We start from the raw sequence: 16,554 nt of genomic DNA on the forward strand, positions 1-16,554 counted from the left end.
GATAGATAGATAGATAGATAGATAGATAGATAGATGATAGGTAGATAGAAAGGAGATAGATAGATAGATAGATAGATAATAGATAGATAAATAGATAGTATATAGATAGTAGATAGATAGATAGATAGATAGATAGATAGATGATAGATAAATAAATAGATAGATAGATATATAAATAGATAGATAGATAGATAAATAGATAGTATATAGATAGATAGATAGATAGATAGATAGATGATAGATAGATAGATAGATAGATAGATAGATAGATAGATATGAGATAGATAGATAGATAGTATATAGATAGATAGATAGATAGATAGATAGATAGATAGATAGATAGATAGATGTAATGACTATTGATATCTACTTACTGACATTTCTAACATGATTACTGTGTCGACCTGTTTAATGAATCTTTCTATGCCAAGAAAAAATGGAAGCATTCAGCAGAGCAGGTCATAAAGCGCGGTGTCTCTACAGTGTCTCGGACGTTCCTTTGAAGTCCTCACTTTTTGATGAAAATATGTCTTAAAAATGAAAGCAAAAAGCCTATAAATACATGTTATAATGACAACTGTCTGCAGACGGCCTCTACCATTCTCTTATGACAGCCCATCACAATTTAGCTTCAGCTCTGCAGCGCCTTATAAGCAAATACTGGCTTTTATTGGCTATTACAGAAATATCAGGATAATATAGAGATATCAGCTTGAGGACGGGGCCTCATGTGGCTCCACATGTTGTTTTACAGTCCCTGAAGAGTGAATAGGATTCTAGCGAATCCCATCTACACATTGCAGAAAAACACGCAGTTTTTGGAAATTGCGCATCCCCAGTGGTTTCCCTATAGATATAATTGAAGCAGAAAGTCCATAGAGCTTTGCTCTGTGAAAAGCGATGCAGGAAAAAACGCTTAGCCCTAAAGGGTTAATTGATTGTCTTTTATGTGTCACATGTGAGAATGGTTGTGTGACTGACCTTAAGTCCTTGTAGTTATTTTTATGCCTATGAGTCCAATGGGTGTTCCAATTCAGTCTACAGACATACCTAGCTTACAATCACTGTGTAAGACCGCCCACTGGACTCCTAAGCAGACACAGGCAGGTATTTAAATTAATAACATTTATATTAAATCCTATATATCAGTCTTCTGAGCCACTCCTTGCTGCATAACATGCGGCCTCCAGATTGGGCTACGTGCCAAATGTGACATTTCCTCCTGCTGGTTTCATTATTGTAATGCTTTTCCATGTGATGCATTGCTTTAATATAGGATATAATATAGGGTTAATCATAGGAGAACATGGGTTTCCAATTGTTGATCCTATATGTTGTAGAGTTAGAAGCAAAAATTATCTTGTGTGGCTTTGAATATTATAAGGTTAAAAAATATTGCAGTAAATAGAATTGTATCTGTTCTTATCTTAAAGGGGCTCTATCAGCAAAATCATGCTACTAGAGCCCCACATATGCGTGAATAACCTTTAAAAAGGCTATTCAGGCACCGCTAAAGTTATATTAAACTACCCCCAAGTTTTAAAATAATACCCTAAAAAAGAATGTGATCAACTTACCCATCGGGCACGCTGGGCGGGCATTCAGGGTCCGCCGTCTTCTTCACCCACGCCTCCTCTTCCTGCGATGTCCTCGGGTCCCGTCTTCCTCCGGCGCTCGCGAACTGACATTGCTAAAAAAAATGGCCTGGGCGCATGCGCAGTAGCCATAGTAGAAGCAGCATGCTACTGCGCATGCGCCCACACCATTTTTGTTAGCAATGTCAGTTCGCGAGCACCGGAGGAAGACGGGACCTGAGGACATCACAGGAAGAGGAGGCGTGGATGAAGAAGACGGCGGACCCTGAATGCCCGCCCCCCGTGCACGATGGGTAAGTTGATCACATTCTTTTTTAGGGTATTATTTTAAAACTGGGGGGTAGTTTAATATAACTTTAGCGGTGCCTTTTTAAAGGCTATTCACGCATATGTGGGCCTCTAGCAGCATGATTTTGCTGATAGAGCCCCTTTAAGATAACCTAGATGTATAGGGTCCTAATGCTTCCCATGTGATCTGATGACATCTATACAGTCTATATTGAAAAATAGGAATAAAGACATGCACGGGCATAGAGAGCGGTATGATACAATGGGCGTTATACCATAGCATGTCAGACATCACTGGTTGTACTGGAAACCTCAGTGATTGACATATCACTGCTGCACCCATCACTGGTTGTGGTGATGACCAGTGACGTGGTTATAGGAGTCCAGAGGTAGCAGTTGCTACCAGGTCCTGGACCCTGAGGGGGGCCCACAGGTCCTCTGCCACATAAAAAATACCACTATTCTAAATGGCACAATTACAGATTTAGCATTGGGGCTCTTTAGCTTTACATCTCTGATGAAGGCCTCAGTAGTGGTGATGATGGCTGTATCACTGGTCATAGTAGTGAACTTAGTGGTAGTGATGATGGCTGTATCACTGGTCGTAGTAGTGACCTTAGTGGTAGTGATGATGGCTGTATCACTGGTCATAGTGGTGACCTTAGTTGTAGTGATGATGGCTGTATCACTGGTCATAGTAGTGACCTTAGTGGTAGTGATGATGGCTGTATCACTGGTCATAGTAGTGACCTTAGTAGTAGTGATGATGGCTGTATCACTGGTCATAGCAGTGATCTTAGTGGTAGTGATGATGGCTGTATCACTGGTCATAGTAGTGACCTTAGTAGTAGTGATGATGGCTGTATCACTGGTCATAGCAGTGATCTTAGTGGTAGTGATGATGGCTGTATCACTGGTCGTAGTAGTGACCTTAGTTGTAGTGATGATGGCTGTATCACTGGTCATAGTAGTGACCTTAGTTGTAGTGATGATGGCTGTATCACTGGTCATAGTAGTGACCTTAGTGGTAGTGATGATGGCTGTATCACTGGTCATAGTAGTGACCTTAGTTGTAGTGATGATGGCTGTATCACTGGTCATAGTAGTGACCTTAGTGGTAGTGATGATGGCTGTATCACTGGTCATAGTAGTGACCTTAGTTGTAGTGATGATGGCTGTATCACTGGTCGTAGTAGTGACCTTAGTGGTAGTGATGATGGCTGTATCACTGGTCGTAGTAGTGACCTTAGTAGTGGTGATGATGGCTGTATCACTGGTCATAGTAGTGACCTCAGTAGTGGTGATGATGGCTGTATCACTGGTCAACTAGTAGAGCTAATATATCACCAATGATTGGCTTCAGCAGTCACACGTCATGTCAACAGATCATTGTTGGGGTACCAACGCCAAAGGCCTGCAATGGACTGTGGAAGTCACCTTACTGCTCCTATGCTGGCCCTGTCCAGTCCCCTGCCAGTCTCTGTACAGGGATCCTAACATGGGGAGGTGACCAGGTCCGTCAATAGATTTGTTTCTGCTTTTATAACCTGCTTTTTTTTTTTAGCTTTATTATATTATCTGCTTTCAGTGTATTACCAATACGTCAGATAATATATAGAGGGTACAGAAGTTGTGCTTGTACCAGAGTCCTGCACCCTAAGAGCACTCACCTGGGGCTTCAGGTTATTCGTCTGCTACAAATAAAATATACAAATTGTTGTCTTTATTATGAGGTTATGTAAGTATTATGAATCTACAGGCATATTATACGCTGTATTATTAGGCATTTCTCTGTGTATGCCACAGTAGGATTTGCAAAATGATCTATCTCTAAAAGAGTGCAAAATGGGTTAACCATATCAGCTGATGCTGCGAGATGTGACATAATTCATACTCTGCTTTCCTGTATTATGAATGGGCTCCTAAGCAGATGCAGCCCCCTGCTTCAGCTGAGTGAAGTGCTACCTCTCATTGGTAAAATGGATGTTTGTAGTCAGACACATGATGTGATGAGATTAACCTGTAGGCAGCTGCGTCTGAATGTAAATTATTAATCCAAGCTGCAATCCCTCATTACAGTCCCAGCCAGGAAATGAAGAGTTTATATACTTGAGGTGTGATACAGACAATGTAGATGGATTGCTGTTTCCATGGATAGACTGCAGCAGTCACTTCAGCCATGGCAGCAGTGCAAGGGTTCATAAAAAAATCACACCAAATCTTTCGCACTGGTCATGAATGTTTTAACAGTGCAGTCTGACGTCCTATAGATTCAGTGTCAAGCGCTGAATGTTGCTCTATACGTGGAGGTACTGGGAAGGAGAAGAAAACAAATCCAGCTGTGTTTATTGCAGGGATATTCATATTGTTTCACTCAACAAAAAAAACCAAAACACGCCAATACTCTGCAGTGGAGAAACAGAACTATGGATCTGCATTGGCTGCGCGGGAGATCTGTACAGACTAGCTATGGGTCTCAGGCACAAAGGGTTTAGTATAGGAGACAGTGGTACAGGATCTGCATCTTACTCTGCTCTCATGTTGTATCTTAAGGTATTGTGTAAAATACATTAGACAATCACTTAAGTAGCAATTCCTCCAAGGTAATAGTATCACATTTCTCCATTCAGCTGTAGGCTACACTAATAATAACAATAGCAGTAGCAATAATAATAATAATAATAATAATAATAATAATGATAAGTCAAACATAATAATATCAAAAATGCTACTAATTCTAATTATAAATATAATGATAAAATACTAAACTAATTCTACTACTACTACTAGTAACACTGCAACTAATTATTAACATAATAGTACTACTACAGTATAGGTATTACTACTACAATATAGGTATTACTACAACTACTACTACTACTACTACTAATAATAATAATAATAATTAAAAAAAGCATAATAATAATAATAATAATAATAATAATGATACTAGCACTAGCGATACCACTACTACTAATAATAAGCATAAGCATACTAATACTATTAATACTACTACTACTAACCATAATGATACTACTACTACTACTACTACTACTACTAATAATAATAATAATAATAATAATAATAATTATTATTATTATTATTATAACAATAATAAGCGTACTACTATAATTACTACCACACTACTATTGCTTATACTACAAATACTACTGATACTATTGATAATAAGCATAATACTACAATTAATAATTATAATGATATTGCTACTACTAAAAATATACACACTACTACTATTACTACTACTGCTATTACTACTAATGCTACTACTACTAATATGCATAATGATACTTATAATACACATACTACTACTAATAATAAGCATAATAAAATACTACTTCTAATGATAATAATAATTATTAATAGTAATCATGATACCATTATTATTGCTACACTTTGACTACTACTACTATTAATAAAGATAATAATATTACTGCTTTTACTATTATTATTATTATTATTATTATTATTATTATTACTACTACTACTACTACTACTACTAATAATAATAATAATAACTACAATATCAATAATATTAATAAGCATACTACTATAACTACTACACTAATAATAACAGTATTAATAAACATTACAATAAATACTACTTTTCCTACTACTACTATTACTATTGCTTATAATAATTAGAATAGTAATAATGGTACTACTACTATTACTTCTGCTACTGATAATAATAATACTTATATTACTACTATAGTATTGTTAATACCACTAATAATGAGCATAATGATACAATTACTACTACTAAGCATAATTATAGAGCTAATGTTACTATTACTACTACAACTTTTACAAACAATAATAAGTATATTACTATTACTACCACCAAACAAGGACTGCTGCTACTACTACTACTACTACTACTACTACTACTACTACTACTACTACTACTACTACTAATAATAATAATAATAATAATAATAATAATAATAGTAATAAATAGTAATATTCATGCACAATGAAACACCTACTAAAACTAATAAGAAGCATACTACTACTATTAATACTACTGATAATACAATTGCTACTAATAAAAATAATAATGAACATACTACTACTACTACTAATAATAATAATAATAATAATAATAATAATAATAATAATAATATCTTTTTTGCTTAATAAACAGTCTGGTAGGTAAAAGCTGTAACTGTTTTAAATAATATTTAGGGAAATTCTGTTATCCAGTTCCCTAAATTCTGGATCTATGGTTTAAATTTAAAATAATAATAATTATAATACATTTTACTTGTATACCATCAACATATTCTGCATCACCTTACATATGATAGGATTCATATACAGACAAAATAAGATATTATAATATAATAAATCAATTGGAGTGAGGGCCCTCCTTGCAAAAACTTATAATGCAAGAGGTAGAAGAGGGAGGGGGAGACGAGGTAGCATTGCTTATACTGTGGTTCAGACATTTTTATTGTATAGGTTACTTTAATTAGACAAATAAATAAAGCTTTATGAGCCCGTCACCAGCCAGTGTCCTTTTATGTGCAGATCCTCAGTGTGGAATAGTGTGTGTGTGTGTGTGTGTGTGTGTGTAGTGGAGGAAGGGTGAACAGAGGAGGGTTGGTTTTAGTGAGTGTAACTGCATGTGTTAGATTAGGAAATATGATAAGCCTGCCTTTAGGATGTGCTTGAAGCTGTAGAAGCTGTGAGTTAATTTGATTGCCTGCGCTAGAGCATTCCAGAGAAGTGGTGCAACTCAGGAGAAGTCTTATAGTAGGATGCCTAGGACACAGTTGCGTGATATTACAGATTCTATGATCCCACAGCACACCCTGAGTACTACAAGAGTTACTATTACCCGGCTTCTGATCCTCCATTTGACTCTGGTTTCCAGCATAGGACTGTAATATGTGGAATTTTCTAAGGCCTGAAGTTGACTTCTCTAATAATAAAAATAATAAAGGGAAAAAGGTGCTTGCAGCAGATTTTGTGTTTCTTCCTAGAGATTCACTATGTCTCCCTGTGAAGCAGTACTTTTCTATGATTCTTCAAAAATCCAGAATATTCTATCATCCATTCAATTCTCTATAATTCTGGATTACAGTGATTTTACTGCACGTAGTAAAATGTGCAAGAAACATATTTTGTAGAATGACTTTGTATCACATATTATCTTCTAGTCTCATTCTGTACATACATCTATGTGCATTGTCTACACGGCAATCCTGTGTATTACTAATGTATGCGCCCCAACATGTCCTTCCAGACAGAAATACATAGATGGGTCTGCAATGAATGTATCGCATGATGTCACCTGTGTGTCATGTCCATTACAAGCAACACATGGTAGCAAAATTCTGCATTCACAGGACATCACACACTGTGAACATTTAGAAAGACGTGGATGAGCTGCAGTTATAAAGGGCTCAAGTGTTTATTCACTCCCAATATCATATCAGATTCACAGAACCTTAGCCATGGAGTGACATCTCTGCCAAATTCCACCCCCAGTTGTCATGTCGTACTATGTACAATGAACTATGGCATTCATATTCATTAGCTATTCATTTTAGCAATAATAATATTTTGCATATAAGTATTCCATTATTGTGTATTTGTAATACAGGTATTCTACTATAGTGTATACATTATATAGGAATTCCATTTGTGTCTATATATTTTATTGCCATTCCACTACAGTGTATATATTATATAGATATTTCAGTAGTATATATATATATATATATATATATATATATATATTAGTGGTATTGCATTATACTGTATATATTGTGACAGTACGGATAGCCGCCCACTCTGATCCATTTTTCTATGTGTCCCCACACAGTATAATGCTCCTACAGTCCCCCATTATTGCCCCCACATTATAATGTTTATCTCCAATTAACCCACAGTATGAAGTCCCTCTCCTGTTGCCCCTGTTTAAATTGGGGGAAACTAGAGGAGGACATTAAGCTGGGGCATCTGAAGAGTGACATTAAACCATGGGGGTAGTTGGATGGGTGCATTAAACTGGGGGCAACTAGAGGAGGACATTAAACCATGGGGGTAACATTAAACTGGGGGCAATTAGAGGCAGACATGTTGCCCTCCAGCAATCCCCATAGTTTAATGTCCCCCTCCAGCCACCCTCACGGTTTAATGTCCCCCTCCAGTTGCCCTCAGTTTAGTGTCCCCTTACAACTTACTTCCAGTTTAATGTCATGCACTATTTGCCCCCTTCATATCTCCCCAGTTTAATGCTCCCTCCCTCTGTCCCCCAGTTTAATGTCCTCCCCTCATCTGTCCCCATTTTAATGGCCCTTCCATCTGCCCCAAGTTTAATGTCCTACTTCATCTACTCAATTTAAAGTCCCCTCCTTCATCTGCCCGCACTTTAATGTCCCCTCCTTCATCTGCCCCCAGTTTAATGTCTGCTCATTCGTCTGCCCCCAGTTTAATGTCCTCCTTCATCTGCCCACAGTTTAATGTCCTCCTTCATCTGCCCACAGTTTAATCTCCCCTCTTCATCTGCTCCCAGTTTAATGTTGCACCCTCCATCTGCCCCCAATTTAGTGTCAACTTTTCATCTACCCCAGTTTAATGTCCCATTTTCATCTGCCCCAGTTGTTTCCCCTACAGTTTAACATAATAAAATACAGGAGCCCAGGGATGAAGCAGAGGCTGTCTGTGGATGGCTCCTGCTTCATCACTGTGTTCAATTCATCTGTTTCCTCTCTGGACATAGATGAGTTGGGTCAGGGACAAACCTGCCGACTGCGGGACAGAACCCACAATCCGGGACTTTCCCACCAAATTTGGGATGGTTGGAAGGTATGTATAGGTATTCCATTAGTGTCTATTTATTATACTAGTATAATTCCATTAGAGTGTATATATTTATAGGTATTCCATTTCTGTCTTTATATCAGGGGTCAGTAACCTTTCAACTTTTTTTTTCAGTTTGCCATACAATTAATGTAAGGATGTCGACCCGTACATGAAACATATATAACACACACCAATTAACTGGTTGACTAAGCTTTCTGTGTGATTCTTGTTCAAGACTTTTTTGTGCAAAGCTGATTCTTCTCAGGTGGATGTGACTTTTGGCTGCACACAGAACTGAGTGATCTGCAGTATACATTGTGGGGGCAGAGGGTACCCTGCCTGCTTCTTTTTGTTTTTTATACCTATACAGCCTTATTGAAATGAACAAGTATACTCAGCTGCCATATCATACTTCACTTTTGCACTTGCTTCAAGGTACATAAGTGAAATACAGATACAATTGCTGCCCCCTGACTAGGCAGGATCACAGCCGGCGACTAGGACGTTATGCCTCATGCCTTCCCTCTTAGTGTCTCCTCCCTTCTGGACTGAGTTTACATGATCCATAAGAGAGGGACTACATGGAGCAGTCGCCTTTTACACATTAGGGAGATCCATGTACTGAATAAATATACGTCTAAAGTGCCGACCTCGGCAAAGGTGACCCCGCAATATATTATATTGGTACTGCATTATGTATATATATTATACAGGTATTCCATTATTATGTATATATTATATAGCTATTCCATTGTGGTGTATATATTATACAGATATTCTATTACCGTGTATATATTGTGCATATATTATGATTATATAGGTATTCCATTATAATATATATATATATATATATATATATATATATATATATGTATTCCATTGGTGTCTATATATTATATAGGTATTCCATAGTGTCTATATATATTATACTGGTATTGCATAAGGTCTATATATTATACTGGTATTCTGTTATTGTCTATAAATCAGACAGGTATTCCATTGTAGTGTATATATGATATAGATATTCCATTACCGTGTACATAGATATTCCATTGGTGTCTATATATTATATAGGTATTCGATTGGTGTCTATATCTTATATAGGTATTTCATAGTGTCTATATATATTATACTGGAATTGCATAGTGTCTATATATGATACAGGTATTCCATTACAGTGTATATATACAGTATATAGGTATTCCATTTGTGCTTACCAGTGTATATGATACTAGTATTACATTATCATACAGGTATCCCTGCAACAATGTTTCTACATATACAACATAGAGTAATATAATGTCTAATCATTTTCTGTGGTTACTATTCGGTATACGGAAGGATTACAGTCCATTCCTTCAGCTTTCAGCACACAGATTTGTTTATATGTCTATAGACACGTGATTCCTCCATAGATCTCTATGTACATAGCTCTTCCATACAGACACATGTATGTAAACAAACACCCCCCTCCCCTATAAAGCATGATTTCCAAGGTCAGCACTTGAAAGCGCAGAACGTGCGGCATTGTGAGTAGCCCTACATGCGCTCGATTATTTTATTGTCTATTATCTATGCAATATATAACATTCTGTACTGTAAATTGTTTGATACAAGATTCATGCGGATTCAGAAAAATGCAGAATTGGGCTGGAAAAGCAAATTGATAAATACATAGTAGATGAGGTTGGATGAAGACATCAGTCCATCAAGTCTTGTATATAAATATACAAGAAGAAGCAAATGAAATGGCAACAAGATGTAGCAGTGCTGAGTTTGTTACCAGCAGTTGCTGGTAAATATACTGCATTATCTTAGCTTAGAAGACATCAGGGTGCACGGGTAATGCAGACGTAAGGAGTTAATGGAGACATCTGTACAAGGACTAGATCTAAGGGCTGACATGTGTTGCTCTCTTAGGATTAGTGATGATGTGTATATATATATATATATATATATATATATATATATATATATATATATATATATTTGCAATGTCGGGTGGTTGTCTCAATGAGGTTCGGCGGTATATATCGGTTATTATATACGGCTGATGGATACATAGCTGTGATGTCACAGCCTCTCGTCCTCCATGATGTCACAACAGGTCGTAGAAGACACAGTGTGATCTGGGGATGGTGGACGACTGGTCTTGCTGAGGCTGCCCTGGTGTGGTCCAGCAGAGTGACAGGAGGCGGACTTCCAGTTCCCTCTATTTCTAGAAGGAGGAGGCGTATCCAAGGAGGTTATTTCCAGCTCATTTCCAGCCCCGGCTGTCTGATCTGACGTCGGCAAGCTCCAGTTAGAGCATTGCTTACTACAACAGGCAGCTTTTGTGTTTCGATGTCTCAGCCAGAGCATCTCTGCTAGTTCCATTCACTTGAGAGGGAAAGAGAGAGAGAGCGAGAAAGAAAGGGACAAGGTAAGATGCTGCGACCAGACACCTGACATCAACCCGCGTCCTTCTTGGCGCTTGACATATGACATTAACCCATTGTGTGCCAGGGGAGCAGACAAAACCCTACAACGTTCTTGCACGGTCACATAGTGCCAGAAAGCCTCCCCTACCTTACGGATGTTTGCTTTTGTTCGCATTGGTGTCTATTCTTGGTACGGCTTTAAGTGGTGATGGCATGCAATAGGGGGTGGGGGCTCTTAGAAAAATGTAAGGTAGAACACGTCTCTTTGTCTGTTTTCTCGCATGGTGGGGACAGTAGTAAGATCTTCAAGTGACAAGCATTCACCCTATGTCTTTCTCTTTGTTCCTTCTAGTCATTGGGGGACAGAAGACACCCATCTAAAGACATTTGTGGGGGGAAGAAGAAGGATAGTCTGACGTATTCATCTGAGTCCTTCTTGCAAAAAAAAATTTAATCTCATTTGGGAATTTTTACAAGCAAACTGGGATCTATGAGTGGAAAGGTGATCAAACCGAAGGAGGAAAAAGATGCTTCTAAGGGTAAGCAGCTCCTAATGAACTAAATTGGAAAGAGTCATTGCAGCAGGTGGCGACCTTTTCTTCTACCTTTAACCCTTCACGGGGACCATGCCTTCATGATACGGAAGGCGAAACAAACACACATTATTGCATTGTATTGTACATGCCTATGGGAACAAGTGTCGGCACGCTGCGGGGAAAGGGGTCAGGTTGCAGATGTCCCCTGTTTTTAGAAGTTGCAGGTACTCTATGGTGTCCAAGCAAGAAGACATCTTGTGGTTAAAGGGCCACTAAACCTAAAGCAAACATATCATCCCCCCATATATGTGTATAACGTCCATGCAGGATCTCGGTTTATGTGGCACGGAGTAGTGACATTAGTCTGGGACACCTACAAATCCAATGTGTGACCCCTTGAAGGCCAGAAATGGCTGCTTGCAGGGTATAATAGACCGTAGAATCAGGACTTTAGTTTTTGCGCCTCTAGCGTGCTACTTTGTCACATGTTGCAGCCTTCCTATGGCCCTGCACTGGGGGGCACATGGTGATGGCCCCCAGCTCCATGTAGCACGTAACGCCAGGTGACAAGAAGCAATCAGCTGCTCTTCCATAGGATCAATAATGCTAATCTTCAGTGTCACGTTAAGAAGTCTCTCCCCCTACAGAGAAAGACTGTGCTTTCTGCAAGAATTGGATGTTTGCTATGCTGTTTCCCCCTATTACCGTGCAATCGACTGGATGTAAACTGGGTGACAATTGCCATGGAGACAAGGAGGGCAGGAGGGTGGGGGAGGAGAGGTAGATTACACTGCAACTGCATTACTTTCATTTGCATCCTGAACACCAGCGGCGGCGGCGGCGATGGCGGTGGCGGGGACGCAGTCAGGGGCTCACAGCTCATACATACAAGTCCATGCAAGTTTATGACTGACATGTGAGCAATACAGACACAATAAGACATGGCAAGACATGCTCGGAACAATGCGGAACAATCCTGTATTCATTCATGTATTATTACTATTAGTGTTACTATTATTACACTATCACATAGAAACTTTTCCAAAAGATACAAATCATTAAATACCTTGGTTTGTTTATTGTAGTGCTGATACTATCTATTATCTATCTATCTATCTATCTATCCATCTATCTATCTACAGTATCTATCTACAGTATCTATCTATCTATCCATCTATCTATCTATCTCCTATCTATCTATCTATCTATCTATCTCCTATCTATCTATCTATCTATCTATCTATCTCCTATCTATCTATCTATCTATCTATCTATCTATCTATCTCCTATCTATCTATCTATCTATCTATCTATCTATCCATATCTATCTATCTATCTATCTATCTATCTATCCATATCTATCTATCTATCTATCTATCCATCTATCTACAGTATCTATCTACAGTATCTATCTATCTATCCATCTATCTATCTATCTCCTATCTATCTATCTATCTATCTATCTATCTATCTATCTCCGATCTATCTATCTATCTATCTATCTATCTCCTATCTATCTATCTATCTATCTATCTATCTATCTATCTCCTATCTATCTATCTATCTATCTATCTCCTATCTATCTATCCATCTATCTATCTATCTCCTATCTATCTATCTATCTCCTATCTATCTATCTATCTATCTATCTATCTCCTATCTATCTATCTATCTATCTATCTATCCATATCTATCTATCTATCTATCTATCTATCTATCCATATCTATCTATCTATCTATCTATCTATCTATCTATCTATCTATCTATCCATCCATCTATCTATCTACAGTATCTATCTACAGTATCTATCTATCTATCCATCTATCTATCTATCTATCTATCTATCTATCTCCTATCTATCTATCTATCTATCTATCTCCGATCTATCTATCTATCTATCTATCTATCTATCTATCTATCTATCTCCTATCTATCTATCTATCTATCTATCTATCTATCTATCTCCTATCTATCTATCTATCTATCTATCTATCTATCCATATCTATCTATCTATCTATCTATCTATCTATCTATCTATCTATCTATCTACAGTATCTATCTATCTATCTATCTATCTATCTATCTATCTATCTATCTATCTATCTCCTATCTATCTATCTATCTATCTATCTATCTATCTATCTATCTCCTATCTATCTATCTATCTATCTATCTATCTCCTATCTATCTATCTATCTATCTATCTATCTATCTATCTCCTATCTATCTATCTATCTATCTATCTATCTATCTATCTCCTATCTATCTATCTATCTATCTATCTATCTATCTATCTATCCATATCTATCTATCTATCTATCTATCTATCTATCTATCTATCTATCTATCTACAGTATCTATCTACAGTATCTATCTATCTATCTATCTATCTATCTATCTATCATCTATCTATCTATCTATCTATCTATCTATCTCCTATCTATCTATCTATCTATCTATCCATCTATCCATCTGTCTATCTATCTGTAAAATACCAACTTTATAAAGAAAACAATAGTATATCAGTATTGTAATAGTAATATTTTCTGTCTATCACTACCTATCTATCTATTATCGTATTTACCTACTACCTACCGTTCTATAAAAGCACTGGAGTACCTACATCTGTTTTATAATGACAATATTATTTTATCTGTACGAGGGACAGCATATTGGCTCAGTAGTTAGCACTGCAGCCTTGCAGTACTGGAGTCTTGGGTTCAAATCTTGCCAGGAACAGCATCTACAAGGAGTTTGTATGTTCTCCCCGTGTTTGAGTGGATTTCCTCCCATTCTACAAAGACATACTGATAGTAAGAAAAAAATGTACATTGTGAGCCCTATATGGGGCTCACAATCTACATAATATATATATTTTTCTATCTTTTTAATTAGCCCTGTAATATCTTATCCATGTGGGAACATTGGAAAACATTGGACTACCTATATTTGTTTTCTAATAGTTTTATCTATCTATCTATCTATCTATCTATCTATCTATCTATCTATCTCCTATCTATCTATCTATCTATCTATCTATCTATCTATCTATCTCCTATCTATCTATCTATCTATCTATCTATCATCTATCTATTATGGTACATGCAGAAGTAAAATACCAACTTTATAGAAAAAAGTAGCTACAGCAATATTATTTCGATTTCTATCTATATATACCTTTATATACAAGGTTATAGTGCCAGCTGTTCTAGAAAAACAATAGCGTGCCTACATATGCTTTATAATAGCAATATTACTTTGATCTATCTATCTATCTATCTATCTATCTATCTAATATGTCATCTACAGGGATACAATACCAACTCTTCTAGAAAAAATCCTGGAGTACCTATATATGTATTGTAATGGAAATATCATTTCATCTATCATCTATCTATCTATCTATCTATCTATCTATCTCCTATCTATCTATCTATCTATCTATCTATCTATCTATCTATCTATCTATCTCCTATCTATCTATCTCCTATCTATCTATCCACTATTTATCTATCATCTATCTATCTATCTATCTATCTATCTATCTATCTATCTATCTATCTATTTAATTATCTATCTAATAATTATCTACAGGGATATAATAGCAGCTGTTCTAGACAAACACTAGAACACTTATATCTATGTTATAACAGCCAGAGCAGCACAACATGATAGAAATAGTAAAGTCTGCACTACAACCAGTACAATTCACCCAGAGGGATTAATTCCATGTGTGATGTTTTGGAACTTTAATCTATCTATCTCCTATCTATCTATCTATCTATCTATCTATCTATCTATCTATCTATCACTCTATCTATCTATCTATCTATCTATCTATCGCTCTATCTATCTATCTATCTATCTATCTATCTATTATCTATCTTTAGCTATCTTCTTTTACACAGTCAGCTGTGGAACTTTTTGCCTCGTGCTGTCAGCCAAATAAATAAATGCAAAAATATATTGCTAAGGTAAAATATCCGCCACTTAAACCAAAGGAGAAGTATTTCTCTTTATGGATGTGTTGAGCAGTAAAAGTCGAAGTGGTGTTGGTGCTGCATATAGTGTATAAAATGCTGTGCTGCAGTACACTAAGGCTTTATGGATACACTGCAATCTCCATAGAATACATACAAATCCTAAATTCCACTTGATGCAATGATGCTGCAATAAACCCTGTCTGCTTTGTCTTATGCTGAAGACCTAGTGATTGTATCTTCCATGCACGGCTGGTGAATACAGACAGGAACAGATAATACTAGAAACACCCATAGAGTGTCTATATTAGCTCAGGGCACTGGTGATAATAACATCAGAGAATATGGATTCTGCATGTAAATGTATGGATCATCCATGTGATAGAATCCTGAGACTGAACCCTCCAAATGTTAGAAATCTCAATGTGTGACATATAGACTGGGCTGCTGATAAGTGAAGGTTCAGAAGAGGGAAAAGCTTTATCATCGTCCTTCTTGGATAGATATCCTGTATATGCTCCTAAACATGCATAGGGTATGTGCTTATTCTATTCACCTGTCATGTCAACACTGGGGCAGATTGATCAATGATGTCAGTACAGGTTGGCACTGTGCAAAAACTAATGGAAAACTCCATCAGGAAAGGTACAATTTCAGGTACATGACATCGTTGAGCCTTAAAATGAGCTTTTTGAAACCTATTTTTGTCCTTTATGACACTTTCTTAAAAAGTGGGCAGAACATGGACAAGACTCAAGGAGGAAGGGAGGAGGGTGAGACCCATTTAAAATGACTTATGCTAGTTTACTGGTGTAAGAACCGCCAAAATCTATTCCCACTATTACTGTTTTATGTCATTATTGAGACATATCAAGCTGTGTAACAGGATGTTTCCTAAT

At 36.9% G+C, this 16,554-nt stretch overlaps 1 protein-coding gene across 3 annotated transcripts in view; it reads left to right on the plus strand.

The window, feature by feature from the left end:
* Window positions 1-16,554, plus strand: part of FGF13 (fibroblast growth factor 13) — a 324,403-nt gene that overhangs the window by 20,552 nt on the left and 287,297 nt on the right. For 2 of the 3 annotated variants that reach the window (XM_075259704.1, XM_075259701.1), the window contains exon 2: window positions 11,490-11,676. In XM_075259704.1, the coding sequence (XP_075115805.1) occupies window positions 11,628-11,676 (49 nt within the window). In that variant the 5' untranslated portion in view covers window positions 11,490-11,627. Of the gene's footprint in view, window positions 1-10,991; window positions 11,140-11,489; window positions 11,677-16,554 lie in introns of those variants that run through there. The other variant, XM_075259702.1, reaches the window with a different exon arrangement.

Source organism: Leptodactylus fuscus, chromosome 11 (genome assembly GCF_031893055.1).
Source record: "Leptodactylus fuscus isolate aLepFus1 chromosome 11, aLepFus1.hap2, whole genome shotgun sequence".
NCBI lineage: Eukaryota > Metazoa > Chordata > Amphibia > Anura > Leptodactylidae > Leptodactylus > Leptodactylus fuscus.